The sequence below is a fragment of the Mus caroli genome, chromosome 19 (genome assembly GCF_900094665.2).
Source record: "Mus caroli chromosome 19, CAROLI_EIJ_v1.1, whole genome shotgun sequence".
Lineage (NCBI taxonomy): Eukaryota > Metazoa > Chordata > Mammalia > Rodentia > Muridae > Mus > Mus caroli.
This window is the reverse complement of record NC_034588.1, coordinates 28,691,864-28,707,573: the sequence shown is the minus strand read 5'-3', so window position 1 is coordinate 28,707,573 and position 15,710 is coordinate 28,691,864. Positions and strand designations below refer to the sequence as shown.

Genomic DNA, 15,710 nt, shown 5'->3' with positions numbered 1-15,710 from the left:
TTGGACAGCAAGTTCTAGGGACTCCCCACCCCTATCCCCCGCCACACTTCCCAGTACAGGGATGACAGGCCTGCACAGCTTTGCGTGGCACTTGATGCAGATGCTAGAGAGCCAAGCTCATATCTCCATGCTTGTCTGTAAAGCACTTTAATAAGTGAGCCATGTTTCCAACCCTGGCTTTAGTAGATGTTTACACGTTTGTCTTTTACATCTGAGACACTGATATTTAAAGCATTCTTCGTGTGCCAGATTAAATGTCTGTGTTTTGCCAAAATTAAGTTCTCAAGATTCAAACTAAACTAGAAAGGAAGTACTGAATATTTTCTAAATGTGTAGCTGAGGGAAGGTACCTGACTATTTCATAGTTGCTTAAGATACATTACACACTTGCACATTTTTTTATGAGACACAGCCCTAGGCTTCCTCCTTGTTCCAAGAGTGATGTTTTCATAAACACCAGGGGACATATCCTGGCTCTGAAATGAAATGACATCCATTTCTTTTAGCAGCTTAGTCCTTCATTTGCTTCTCAATAGAAAGATGAGTTTATGAACATCCATCTAAGGTGATTATATGAAAGTCACAAATAAGTTTCCTTAATCTGAAGTGAAGGGACTCTTGCCTGCCTGTGAAGTTAATGAGAGTGGAGAGAGCTATGGACTTACCTGGGAAGGATGTTTTGTCTGCGGCTGCTCTTCTTCAAATCGCCTTTCCACAAAGACATCAAATCCTCTTCTGTTTAATTCATTGTGCTAACTGACCCAGTATTAATTCACCAGCCTATCTTCAGTCTTTTCCCACCTTAAAAATGGCAATGGGTTCACTAGCAAACAGCAAATATCTTAGACTGACCAAATATCTAGAAGGATAACCAATTCCTACAAGCTGGGAGGGGCTAATTAAACCAAAACAAAAGTAGTGTCAAAAGGGAAAATGCCAAGAATGGAGTTATGCTTTCCTGGGTAACATAGTACCAAAGCTGCCTTCTTAAAAAATTAAAAACACAAAATGTTTTGTTGTTGTTGTTGGTGGTGGTGGTGTTGTTGGTGGTGGTGGTTTTGTTTGTTTTGGTTTGGTTTTTCAACACAGAGTTTGTAGCCCTGGCTGTCCTAGAACTCACTCTGTAGAGCAGACTGGCTTTGACTTCATGGGGTCTACCTGCCTTTTCCTCCTGAGTCCTGGGATCAAAGGCGTGTACCACAATCATCCGACTACAAAATCAGTTTATTCAGTAATGTAATACAATTTAGAGTTATGTCAAACAGTGAGTGAAAAACAAAGAAGTTTCTCTTTGTTTTCATATTCCTGGCATATTACTTTTTGATATTCAAGGACAATAAATCAGTACTGTAGGTATTCTCGGAGTTTTCAAAATTATATTTTAAACACACTTCTAACAGCCTCCACACTCATAATTTGAAGAGCTGAAACTCTTGTTTAAAGAATAAAGCAGCCGAAGGTCACCAGCACTTACAAAGTACTAAATTCCACAGGGATGTTCAATGAAACACACAATTTAAAATTCACCTTTTCCAATAGAGTAATAGGTCCTTATGAAGTCACGTGTGCACTGCCCAGTAAACAACAAATGTTTTAGAATATTATGTGGAAAATATTGATGCCTTAGATTAGGAAATGATGTGGGTTTCTTATGTCAGAACCACTGAGACTGACTGGAGAAAGTGTAGCTCATTAATCGTGAATGGGAGATACTTGGATCCTGCACACACTCACGTGTGTGCCTGCTGGACTTAAAGTGCAGTGGAAAGGGGCTGGGGAGAAGGCTCAGAGGAAGGGTTAGAGCACCTGCTGCTTGTGCAGAGGATTTCTTCTTGGTGCTCAGCTCCCACACATGACTCATAACCATCAGTGCTCCAGTTCCAAGGGATCTGATGCCATTGTAAATGCATGTGGAACTCATACATACACACACGCAGGCAAAACACTCAAGAACAGAGAAAAGTAAAATAACTGAAATCTGAAAAATATAAAAAGCGTATTTCTGTGAATGAAGCCTAGGTTTCGGAGATCATTTCCCCATTGTAGCCCAGGTTAGTCCTGAACAAAAGATCCTTGTGCTTTATCTGCCAAGTGCTGGGATTGCAAGCATGTGTCTGGCATAATAAAGTCTTTTAAATTATACTTTATGATTTCTAAAATTTACATTTGTGAAGAATACCATCTTTCTCTTCTTAAAACATTTTTGTTCCAGCATTAAAAATGGGCAGCTTACTAGTGAGTGCTGCCTGGATTTTAAAAGAACTGCTTTAGCCTAAGGTCCAACAATGACTTACCATCATTTTGATCCATTGGCTCTGAGAATTCACTTTAGCGAGCAAAATACATGACTCCAATTCAGCATTAAGTGCTAAGCACATTAGCAGTTTCAGTGCAGTGCACTATAGCTTTCCAAGTTGCTGAAACAAGTTTTCATCATCAATGTTTCCCCCTCCCCACCATGGGTAACTTACCATGGAATTAACATGACTTTAAAACACTAGACATGTTGCTTATAGCCATTAAACATATACTTAAATTTTATTTCAAATTCCATTTCATTTTATTTTATGTGTGTCAGTGTTTTGTCTGTCTGTCTGTACATACTAATGCATGTGTACTGTGTGTGTGCCTGGTACCCATGGAGGCTAGATGAAGGCATCGGATCATTGTGCTCTGCCATGTGGATGCTGAAAATTGAACTCATGTCCTCTGGAAGAACTTCACCTCAGAGTCATCCCCCTAGCCCCTAAATATAGATTATTTATAATCAAATCTCTCTCCTCAAATCTAATCATAAGGCTAATTTAATTCTATGAGTGAGTAAAATATTAAGTACTCAAATTATTGTGCTTCATTTACAAGAAACCAACGTTAATTGTTTCTAGTAAGGCAAAAACCAAAAAAGAGATTCCTGAATCCTTTTCCAGTTTTCCAAAGCATAATTAAAAATAATGTTGCTTTATTCATTTTTTTTTTGCATCCCCAAACCACAGTTGTACTCTATTATGGTACATGGAGATAAGATAATTGTCTTTAACATTTTCACTTAAACAAATGACTAAGTGGATTTTTAGTGTGCCTGCATCTGTGGATATTATTATTAAAATATGTCCTTGGCTTTACTCAGTAACTTTGGGAACAAGATTTGTAAGTATCTATTGGAAAGGTTTGGCAATTCTGATTTAAGTAGGGTTTACATTTTCTTTCTTTGCTCACAACTGAGAACCACTTAAGATTCTCACTTATAAAACTGGGACAACCCTAAACAATTTTAGTATTAAAACCAGGTCAGCCCCAAGCAAATAAGCATCCATTAGTCGCCCTAATGAAATATTGCTGGAGTTGAGACTCATTTGGGGAGAAGATTTAAAAATGTCTTGTTCTTTGAGAGTTTTCCAAACATCATCTCCTCTTTCTAATTTGCCAGAGTCAAGACAGACCATGTTGTTGGTGTTCTCCCTTATTCAGAAATAGGACCAAAGGTCTACTGGGAAGTCCTGTCCTGAAATGAGTGGTGGGCACTTGAGTTTCCTATGAAAAGATAAGGATTTAAATGCAGCTTTTCCATCCATGAGATGGTCATTCTGTGTCTCAAATTTCTCAGACACTGTTAATAAAACATATAAATAATAATGTCCAGGTTTTAGAGCTGCCGTAAATGTTCAAGAAAATTGCTTTTTATTGCCATGCTGATTATGAGCAGCAACTCAAAGCAAACGTATGTCTGTCAGCAAAGGCAAGCTTCCTATTGACTGCTATAGAAATACCTGTTACTCTTAGCTATCTCACAGTGTCCTGCAGGGGAATGCTTCCTATAACAAGGGCAGTCAGCTACACTCTGCTTTTCCTGTTCAAGACGTGTGCATGTGATATATCCGAAGGGCACTTCAAACTCAATACTCTTTCAGGAATTGTAGCACCAGTGAGATGAACAATGGGACCATAAAATTGTCATAGTTCTTTTGATGTTAGTGACACTCTGAGCGGAGGGCTCTAATATGCTTTATTTATTAAAAAAAAACCATAGCCACCATCATAACTAAACGACTTTATTGACTATTTCATTAAGGAATTAAAGATTGAAATAAGGAAGGTGTGGGAACTATTTCATTAAGGAATTAAAGATTGAAATGAGGAAGGCGTGGGAAATTTATTCTTGATCATGGGTGCGAAGCTGAAGAGAGCAGCGAGTTCCATATGCTGCCGTTTGGTCTGGCTACCACTAGAGCTTTGCTCCTAGTCAAGCTTTAAGAAAGGAAGACTGAGGAAAGAAGTCTTTGAGCGGACAGCAGGATTTTAGGGTAGGAATCCAAGGCTTTCAGGATGACATCACGGTAAATGTGAATGTCTACCACCAAGACCTCCTCTGAGCCAAGAGTCAATGGCATTCAATGCTAGTCCAAGCCAGATCAATGGTAGCTACTTCCTAATGAGAAGAAAGTAGATTTTTCCTTTGAAATTCTACATTAATCCAATCAATTATACTTGCTATGGCTTGGGCTGGAGAGAAGGTTGAGATCATGTACTGCCCTTTCAGACGACCAGAGTTCCATTCCCAGTTCAAGTTTTCAGCACCTAATTACAGGGCAGCTCCCAGCCTCCTGTAATTGAGTTCTCAGGGATTGACCAGTCTCCTCTGAGCACTGAAAATACCTGCTTTCCTGCACACAAACACATGTACATAATTTTAAATATAAATATTTAAAATAGTTTACTATAGAAGCAGAAGAAAAATAATTTGTCCATTGGAAAATAATTTCAGGATTTTTTTTTCCCCCAAATACTGGTCAAGAATTCTTAAGGGAAATGGAGGAGGGGCGGATCTGTGGGAGCAGGAGGAAGGGACTGAGAAGAGAGGAGGGAGGGGAAACTGTAGCTGGGAGGTAATATATGAGAGAAGAATAAATAAAATAAAATACCCCCAACCTTATCCCTTACTGTCTAAACAACCAGTCAAAACCATGTTTGGGAAATGATTTAAAATGTTTACTTGAGGGCAAGTGTCTTTCTTAGTGGGTTAAGATACATGCAAAGCCTGATGAACATAGTTATTCCCCCAGGATGGTGGAAGGAGAGAAATCACATCTGTGAGTGGCCCATCCCTTGGCCATCACATGTGCACCCTGCATGTGCAACTCCGCCCCACATCAGTGTGTAAAGTGTATAATATGTATCTTTAGTTTATTAATCAAAGCAGAAATCCCAGAATTCTAAGTTTTGCAGAAAGTTATACAGCTCTCGGAAGGAATCCAACATTCTGTAATATAGGCTAACATAACAACCTGCTCTTACTTGAAAGGGCCCAGAACACCTTTTACAGTGGAAGTTGTATACAATAGTCGGCCCTTTCAATCCTTTGCTTTCTTTGTGTTGGTTGCAGCAGATTCCCAATTCTTTCTTTCTTTCTTTCTTTCTTTCTTTCTTTCTTTCTTTCTTTCTTTCTTTCTTTCTTTCTTTATTAGGTATTTTCTTCATTTACGTTTCCAATGCTATCCCAAAAGTCCCCCATTCCCTCCCCCCACTCCCTTACCCACCCACTCCCACTTTTTGGCTCTGGCATTCCCCCTTACTGAGGCATATAAAGGGACCTCTCTTTCCAATGATGGCCAACTAGGCCATCTTCTGATATGCAGCTAGAGACACGGGCTCCGGGGGGTACTGTTTAGTTCATATTGTTGTTCCACCTATAGGGTTGCAGACCCCTTTAGCTCCTTGGGTACTTTTTCTAGCTCCTCCATTGGGGACCCTGTGATCCATCCAATAACTGACTGTGAGCATCCACTTATGTGTTTGCTAGGTCGCGGCATAGCCTCACAAGAGACAGCTATATCAGGGTCCTTTCAGCAAAATCTTGCTAGTGTATGCAATGGTGTCAGTGTTTGGAGGCTGATTATGGGATGGATCCCCGGGTATGGCAGTCTCTAGATGGTCCATGCTTTCGTCTCAGCTCCAAACTTTGTCTCTGTAACTCCTTTCATGGGTGTTTTGTTCCCAATTCTAAGAAGGGGCAAAATGTCCACACTTTGGTCTTCATTCTTCTTGAGTTTCATGTGTTTTGCAAATTTTATCTTGTATCTTGGGTATTCTAAGTTTCTGGGCTAATATCCACTTATCAGTGAGTACATATCTCGTGAGTTCTTTTGTGATTGTGTTACCTCACTCAGGATGATGCCCTCCAGGTCCATCCATTTGCCTAGGAATTTCATAAATTCATTCTTTTTGATAGCTGAGTAGTACTCCATTGTGTAAATGTACCACATTTTCTGTATCCATTCCTCTATTGAGGGGCATCTGGCTATTATAAATAAGGCTGCTATGAACATAGTGGAGCATGTGTCCTTCTTACCAGTTGGAACATCTTCTGGATATATGCCCAGGAGAGGTATTGTAGGATCCTCGGGTAGTACTATGTCCAATTTTCTGAGGAACCGCCAGACTGATTTCCAGAGTGGTTGTACAAGCTTACAATCCCACCAACAATGGAGGAGTGTTCCTCTTTCTCCACATCCTCGCCAGCATCTGCTGTCACCTGAATTTTTGATCTTAGCCATTCTGACTGGTGTGAGGTGGAATCTCAGGGTTGTTTTGAATTGCATTTCCCTGATGATTAAGGATGCTGAACATTTTTTCAGGTGCTTCTAAGCCTTTCGGTATTCCTCAGGTGAGAATTCTTTGTTTAGCTCTGTGCCCCATTTTTTAATGGGGTTATTTGATTTTCTGGAGTCCACCTTCTTGATTCTTTATATATATTGGATATTAGTCCCCTATCTGATTTAGGATAGGTAAAGAGCCTTTCCCAATCTGTTGGTGGCCTTTTTGTCTTATTGACAGTGTCTTTTGCCTTGCAGAAGCTTTGCAATTTTATGAGGTCCCATTTGTTGATTCTTGATCTTACAGCACAAGCCATTGCTGTTCTATTCAGGAATTTTTCCCCTGTGCCCATCTCTTCGAGGCTTTTCCTCACTTTCTCCTCTATAAGTTTCACTGTCTCTGGTTTTATGTGGAGTTCCTTGATCCACTTAGATTTGACCTTAGTACAAGGAGATAGGAATGAGATCCCTGATTCTTAAGGGTGGATCCACCATGGAGCACCTTTTGGATTTTGAGAATGAGACTGTAACTTGTATTCATGCTATAGCTTGTGTGTGGGTCCCTCACTTAAGTACAGTTTAGTACTGAAAAACCTCCGTTTTGATAACAATCCTGAATATGTATGGCTGTTGGAAACATAGTTTTGTGAGGTGCAGAATCACTTTATTCCTTTTCTTCTTTCCCCCTTCTCTTCCTTGTAGACAAGCTTTATACAAGCAATATATTTTTTATCTTCTGCTGGGAGACATTAAATAAGGGAAACTAAAAACGAAGTCTTTATCTATTGCTTGTGATGCATATTTATATGTAAACTCGTGGCTTTGTGTCTTATGGCTTTTATTCTTGGTAAAGCCATAAGAAAAATAAGAAAAAATAGCATTAAACATTTTCCCAGAGAAGTTGAGAATTCCCACAGGTTAACTGAAGTTCTGGATCTTTGCCTGAGAGGAGGAAACTGTCCCAGAGGGAAGATGTTGCAGGATGCAATTAGTCACACAAACATGCAGACTTCTGCTCAAGATGACTTTTAAGAGAAATAACAGTTAATTCAGAACTATTATTTACTGCTATCTTTTGAAAATATTTCCTGTCCTGTGGACTTTTTATATTGCACTCTGAAGTGAATTCAAAGCTTCTGGTTGTAAGGAATACACATGGCTTCATCTGTAGAGAGAACTACATCATCATGTCTTGGTGGAAGAAGTTTAGGGTTACACACTTTTTTTCATTTGCACCTCTAATTACCAAGCAGCATACTTGAAATTAAGAGAGAAAGGAAGAGCTTGTTAATGTGCTAGTGGCTAGTAGGTTTTCTCTTTCCAGCTTTCTTATCTCAGATAAAAAATGTTGTGCATTTGAGGAAATAAATAGGCAACGTTTTTTGTTGTTGTTGTTGTTTAAGAGAGAGTTGTGTCCTTGGCTAATTTGAGATTTCAGGCAGAAGTTTTGTATTGCAACTTAGTTTTAATGTATTTTCTATCTGTTTTGTTTAAGTGTTAAAGGGTGGGTAGATAGAATATGAGAATTATAACACAGAGTGTGAAAGAATAGCAAGTTTAAAGGTTCCTTTTTTTTTTTTTAAGCTATAAGTTTGGATGAGCTGGTGAAGGTTTAGTTAACTATTAGGCACTTACATAAGCATTAGGTAAATATTTTGGGTATTCTAAATAAGTGTTCCCAAGATGAGAGACCAATTCTTGGACTGAAAGAATGCCGCCTTCTTGCTAGCAGTTTAGCCCACACTGAGCAGTTGGTTCTGGCTGGTGAAGTGGTTGGGTTGAGAGCTAGTGTAGTGGGTGGGACAGTGCAATTACAGCTCCTGTAGTTTTCCCATCCTTTGTCGATCTTACCTCTTCCCCAAAGTTGGCAAAATTTTCTCATTAACTCCTGGGCTGTCAGGAAAGTAACGTTGAAAAGGTATGGTTCCCTTTCTGTAAGAATGTTTTGGAACTCCGCTGTTTTTTAAGCCCCAACCCACTTCACCAAATCCAGCAAATGGAAGAAGCCAGGCCTCTAGGGAACCATTCCGCAATTGATGCTAGCACAAATGGGAGGGACCAGGGAGCTGCTAAGAGGCCTTCTCCGGCCCAAAATCCTTTGGGGTTTTGGCTTCTGCCCCTAGACAAATTCATTGATCTAAGTTTGGCAGGCAAGAATAGGGAAAATTAGGAGTGTGGAAAGGCTTGGGGGCGGAGGTCAGATACCCATCCCTAACCTTCCTCAAAGGCACCTGGACGCCTGTGGAAATCCCTCCCAGGCACTGTAAGCTCTCACCTTTGGAGAGGCAAGTTTCTTTGCAAACCCTAGACACCTGTGTGAGGCGCACCCCGTGGGAAAGGTGCTGTGGAGGACGCAAGCGCTCAGCCACACTGTTTTCCTCTGTGAGGCTGCGGTCACAATCCCTCCAGAAGTCAAAGCTGTTAGCACGCACAGTCTGCTCTGTCTTCCTTGGTCGCCAGGAACCTAGCCCCACATTCTGTAGCCCGGAGCCCGCTGACGCCTCCAGTTTGCTCCGGGTCCTCTCCCTCCCACCTCTCCACCTCCGAAGTAGCGCTCCAGCCTCGCTCCGCCCGCACAGCCCCAGCGCCCCCGAGCTTTATCAGGCTCCCCACACACATCGCTGGCTTCCTTTGGCACCGGGCGTTGGTGACCCGAGCCGAGCAGCCACCGCCTCCGAGCCCAGTCTCCCTCCTCCCGCCCGTGGGTCACCGCGCCTCCGGGCTTTGCTCCCCAAAGCGCCGCGGCTCCCACCGCCTTTCAGGTTCATCCTGGGCTGGACCTGTTTTGCTCATCCCTAAACCCGGAGAAGTGGAATCTGCACACTGAAACTCTCGGTGGCTGGAGCGGCGGACTGGGCATGCTCAGAAGCCAGGCTTGGCTTTGGTCTCAAGTCGAGGGAAGCTTTTGCACTCGCGAGGCAGCGGCGACTTTAGGGAAAGTTGATCCGAGAGGGGAGGAAGCCCCAAGACGCGGAGCAGCGGCAGGCAGGAGCCCCCGGCAGCCCGGAGGAGCATGGGCACCCTGCGGGATTTACAGTATGCGCTCCAGGAGAAGATCGAGGAGCTGAGGCAGCGGGATGCTCTCATCGATGAGCTGGAGCTGGAGTTGGATCAGAAGGACGAACTGATCCAGAAGCTGCAGAACGAACTGGACAAGTATCGCTCGGTGATCCGGCCGGCCACCCAGCAGGCGCAGAAGCAGAGCGCCAGCACCTTGCAGGGTGAACCGCGCACCAAGCGCCAGGCGATCTCCGCGGAGCCCACCGCCTTCGACATCCAGGATCTCAGCCACGTGACCCTGCCCTTCTACCCCAAGAGCCCACAGTAAGCAGGGTTAGGCGCCCGGGTCCATGTGGCGCCCAGGCGGTGGGAAGCTGCGGGTCTCTGTATTGTCTGTCGGCCCCTGCCCCTCCCGCTTGCCATGTCTGTCCTCATCCTCAGAAATGTCTCATTTTTACGGCACTTCTTGAGGGGCTGTGCACGTTTCTCAGGGCCAGACTCCCTGCACATCCGTTGCCTTCGTGTCTTTGTCAGATGCCAAGGTATTTTTAAAATATACATACATATACGTTCATATATGCCACCTACTGTACATAGTTTGGACGCGCCCCAGGTGTGTGTCTGACCGTGTGTGTGAGTGGCTGTTGAACGGAGGAATCAGAACCCCCTTCTTCCCCAAAGCCCCAGCCAACCTGGCCAGCCAGAAAATCCTAACTGCAGGCTCATCAGACTGAAATGAAATGCGTTGATATTACCCTGACTTTCCACGCTCTTGTGGCTCTCCTGGATTTTTCTACATGCCGCTGGCGCTTCATGCTGGTACTGTTCAAACCCGAGGTTCTGTCACCATCAAAGTGTAAAAGAATAAGAAAATATACATATAAAACAGAAGAATTTTTAAAATTTTCCTGAGTTGGATGACATTTACAATCCATAAATGGAAACCTAGTCTGTTTTTTTTTAAATGTTTTCATAATATCCAAGAGAGAATATTACTTGTTTTTCCTAAAAGAATTTTCACATGGTTCCCAATGAACACTTTCATTTCCCCCCAGAGGGTTAACGTGTTTTCAGGGACAGTATAGTCAAGCACATGCTATTTCCAGTGGGGACCAAGCTGTGTCTCACATTCAGGTCTCAAGCCACTGTGCTGCTAGCAGTTCTTGTGTGTTAGAGAGCAGTGTAGTTTCAGTGTCAGTAGGATTCATAACTTGGTTGGGGACCCTGAATGAAACTTGTTACACAACACTCAAGCCCAGAGTCCATATGGAGAGTGAACAGCAGGGATGGGACAGCAACAGAACCAGAACACCATCTGAATGGCATTTTAATTAATAGTAATGACATAATTGGTAAAGCAGAGGATTCTGTTGTCCTGCTCTTAACTACATAACACGGCTGGATGACACGTGTTACATAATGACAGAAGGTCCCTGGGAACCCTTTACTTCATAAACACAGGGGATTCATAAGAAGAGAAAGTAAATGCTTGGTTATCACCATTTGTATTTCTTGGATAGAAGGGCTCAGAAGTACACATTACATACACTTTTGAAAACTTAAAAGTCAAATCTATACATGCTGGCCCTCCCCATGAGTCATTTACGGGCTTAGCTAAAGACAGAGTTTGGATTCTGTGGGGTAGGGGAGAGTTGATAAGGAGAAAGATTTCTGAGATTTCGACCTGACCATGTTACCATGATAGATGAGCTGGATTTCAATTTGTTTTAGAAACCTGAGTGAACCGAATCCATTGGAGCTTTCTTTGGTAAATTAATTTGCAGTCCCTGGCATGTTCGCCTGTTTCAGCTAACAAGGTACATGGCCATGTCTCCTGGGCCAAGTTTTGCATAATGAAAATATAACTCAGAGGCAGCTTTTGGTATCTTTAACTATTCTATAGGATTGACATTTTAGTATCTGCAGGACTTTGGAGTAACCCAGAACAAAGTCTGCTCTTATTAAAAAAAAAAAAAGACCATTTTAATAGACTTTTAGACTCAGTATGATCAACCCAGCTGATAACTCTAGTTAAGCATTCTATTTGAGAAAGGCTAAAGAAATCCAGGCAAGGGGAATGAACGACAGAATGTGGTACATTTAGAAGACTTTTGACTATTGGTGTGCGACACAAAACCCTCATGTTCTTATAAACATTCCCAGGGGAAAGTAAAACTAGAGAAGAACATACTTGTAGCATCTCTGTGGGACACTGTATCTGTTGAACAAGGCTTTGCACGCCCATGCTTATTTGATACCTTTAACAGGCTAGGTTGCTAAGGTGGTATTGCCCTGTGAGTTTTGTAATTCTGAAGGATTATATTGGAGAAAATGAATTGAAAATTCCTTCCAAGTTTAAATATTTTTTGAAAAACATCTGTTCTTTTTTAACACGTATATAAAGGAAGCCAGAATAAAATTGCCTTGAGTGGTAGTGTACTTTTCTTAGAGGAAATCAAGTATATTATATGCAAAACAGTTATTATCCTATGTGGTTTAAGTGGCTGGACAAGATAGCTTCACATAGAACTAAGACAATGTGCCAATCTAAAAACTTTTTTTTGTTTTGCATTTCAATGTATATTGCTTGAATCATTTTATTATTCTGACTTGCTGGCAACAAGTGTTTATGGTTTTAATCTTTAGTGGAACTTAAATGTAATCACTTTCCTGAAGATTAAGTTATGGTTGAGGCAAAAGTACGTAAGTAGACTGAAATTGATTTAGCTGCATGCTCCCCTTAGTTTTGGGTTGTTTTTCCAGGAGATGCAGTTAACTGAGCAGTTGATGCTCTGTTCGGTTATCTGGTGATTGAGAAGAACCATCTACCATTTCCTTACTGAGGCTGCCTTTTGAGAATGACAAGGTTTTAAAACTCCTTTTTGTTTCCTAACAAACAACTGGTTGTCTGAGTATAAAAAGCAGTACAAAATGTAAAGTAACCCGATAACTTTTATCATCTCGACAATTTTTAGTTGGAATTTTCCCTTTAAGGGGAGACCTGGAAGAGAGCCTCTGTCAGACTCTACTACAGGGGAAGACACTTGTGCTGCACCTGTGAGGTTCAGTGGGGGATGTTGGTGTTCCGTAGTCTGTATGGATATAGCCTTTTAACCCATCTTAGGTTATTTATGAATGTGAGCGGAAGGTCTGGTGTAGTAAGTTGGAATCTGTTTATACTTCTGCCAATGAACTATTTAAGAATGTAAAACTACTAGACTCTGTTCCAAAATACATCAGGCAAAAGGCCCGCTTAACAATGGAACATACAAACAAACCTAGTCCTCTAGTCCGTGAGATCAGGCCAGCCGACGGTTCACATGAACTTCTATTCCATGACATTTCATTCCTAAAGAGGTACTCGCTGTTCCCAAACCTTTTCCATTTTGCTGTCACCGCCTTCCATGTCATTTCGATCGGACGATCTCGACTTGAATTCCCATCAAAACTTGTTAATGTCTGGTGTGTTTTTGTAAAGCTGTTGCTTTTTACCCCTGAGGTGGCTTCACTTCAGAGAGGGAGATGACAGGTTCTGTTCTGTTTCATTTTGTGACTGTGAAATAGTCTGGAAGGATCGGAGGTAAAGGAGACACATAGTTTCCTATTAGGGAAGAATTAAAACATAGAAGACCCTAAGTGATTGTCTAAACCTTAATATTATATATTCCAAGACAAACAGGATCTCCTTAAATGCTATGTGTTTAATTTTAAAGGAAGTCATGGAATCACACAATTCCAGTGTTGTTATAAGTAGCCTAATATTAAAACATAGATTTTTTTCACAGTATTACACTTCAAATGAGCCTTGCGAATCAGCCCAATAGTTGTATGAGATAATACCTGCCACATGGAAAAATACTGTAAGGCACAGAACCCTTGTTAATAAAGAGTTAGCAAGGGACCCAACGATGTTGTACAAGTAAATATTTCAGAAGGCTGAGTGACATGAAATGCAGCCCAGTTCACTAAAAGAGTTGGTGACTTCTGTAGCTCCCGTTGAACTGTATGCTATCAGGAACTCCTCTGAAGGGCATGCTATTGCATTGTAGGACTTGGGAAGACTGCTATGATGTAAGCCCTTTATACTGTGAGGGCAGCATGGAAGGGAGTGAGGGTTGGGAGATACAAACCCTAGCCATCATCAGAGACAGGGTACATCCAGAGAATGGTGGTAACCAGCAGCTTTAGTGGAGTGCCATGGAGGGAACGGAGTATCTCAGGTTCTATGGTCTTATAAAGTGTAGTAAGAGAAACTTGTTTTTTTTTTTTTTTTTTTTTTTTTAGAATGATTCAGAATCGTGTGTATGTGTGTGACCAAGTGCTAGTTATTAGTGGTGAAGCTCTCGGTTCTAACCTTCCACTATAACTACAGTAACTAGGTAAGAATATCTAACCTAGCCAAAAAGCAGGCGATGAAGACTCTTGAAGAAGCCAAGTACCTTTCTGAGTGTTCTCATGGAAAACAGCCGAGTTATCCGCCATAGGCCAGCTCTGCAGATTCTTCACATATCTGGGCAGACTGATGTAGATGGGAATGCAATCTTGTTAGTTATTGAAATTCATCTTCCCTGCTTCCGTGGGGGAGTTAAGGTCTGACCTAAGGTTATTATAATACTTTCCAATTTAAGTTTGAACATTAATTTGACATTACAGCCTATGCAGTGAAACAGAAGTCTGTACAAAGGGTTTATAATGTTATACTGGATCATGCCGCTAAATATCCCATTAGGGGGTTTGGACGTACAGTCAAGTTGCTTGCCCCTAAACTGGGACTTACAATGAAAATACTGACAAGCCTTAAATAAAGTAGCTCTAGGGATAGCCTGAGAATATGAATGGCCAGCTTCCTTGCTTGACTGGGGTGCATCTCCAAGCTCCCATTGTTTGTTATTTCACTCAAGAGTTGGGTTTGGGTTCCTGTTAGGAAAGAGTAGAATAAGACATGCAGTGTTTCCATTGTTGCAGTTTCCAGGTTATAAGGCATATGGGAACATTTTTTTTTTCCTGTCTGCCTAGCAATGGAGGGTCTCCATGGTATCCTAGCAACCAAATTTGAATACCAGGCTGCTGCTCTTTCTGCTATCTCTACCATAGGTGCTGCTGCCCATCCCAAGGAACTGGGATTGCTGCTAGCATCCCAGGCCCTCTGACTTTAACCTTCCTGGCTCTGAGAACAGAAGACAATGTGGCAAATACTCACATGCTGAAATCAGCACTTACCAGCATGCTCAACAGCTTATTATACAGTCACATCTGTGGCATTTTGAATCCTAATCTGAATTGTTGAGATAGTGTTCTTTGCCACCCCTCCTGTGACAGCTCCTTTCTACTTCCTCACACCCAGCCTTCTGACACCACTTCTAGGCCCTCCCACCATCCTTTGTCATGATCGCCTTCCTGGCTAGCTCCTTCAGGAAAATTTCTTTTGAGAAGTGAAATCTGTACAGCCTGTTTGAACTCCTGTAAGTTCAGTTTTGTTGGTAAGGTCAGGGGAATATTTTCTCTCCCAAACTGACATAAAAATATAAACAATAGCACAAAAACTATAACTACACAAAGCAGATGTTTAATGCAAGGTGGGGTGAACAGTAGTGCGCTTTCACTCCTACAAGTACACTTGTTTTGGAGCAGTATTTTATGATCATAGTTATTAGTATAAAAAATCAGGAGAGTAGAGCGGGAGCAGACATTTCAAGATGCAGGGTAGGACAAGAGGAATGTTGTTAAAGCTATGTTCTATTTTCTAGGAGGTTTAAAAGTAGCACTATACTTTGTGGACATGTAATTTTGCTCCAATATGAGAACAAAGTTTGTAAGAAAGCTAGTCCCTTGTGACCAAAAACTGCCAAGGACCATATCTGAAAGCTTGCCTGCACTTGGGAAGCCATACTTAGATATTGGTCGAAAATCATGCAGATGCTTCTCTTCAGACCAATACCTATGGGATGCTTTGGATTTTTCCTTAGAGGTGTCATTGAATCTAACATAAGGGAGGGATTGGTGGCCTGTCTGCATGCTTCAGTGCAGAGGAAAGGGCAGCATGTCAGCATGTAGCTGTTCTGAAATAGCAGGTTAAAGATGATGCTGCCCATCCCTATCACCACCACCACCACCACCACC

The 15,710-nt window shown here is 41.8% G+C and overlaps 1 protein-coding gene across 2 annotated transcripts in view; it reads left to right on the top strand.

Moving 5' to 3' along the window:
- Window positions 1-15,710, top strand: part of Prkg1 (protein kinase cGMP-dependent 1) — a 1,176,530-nt gene that overhangs the window by 81,735 nt on the left and 1,079,085 nt on the right. The window contains exon 1 of one of the 2 annotated variants that reach the window (XM_021151356.2): window positions 9,133-9,914. The exons of the other annotated variant lie outside the window; for it this stretch is intronic. Within the exon in view, the coding sequence (XP_021007015.1) occupies window positions 9,604-9,914 (311 nt within the window). The 5' untranslated portion in view covers window positions 9,133-9,603. Of the gene's footprint in view, window positions 1-9,132; window positions 9,915-15,710 lie in introns of those variants that run through there. 2 annotated transcript variants of the gene reach the window in all.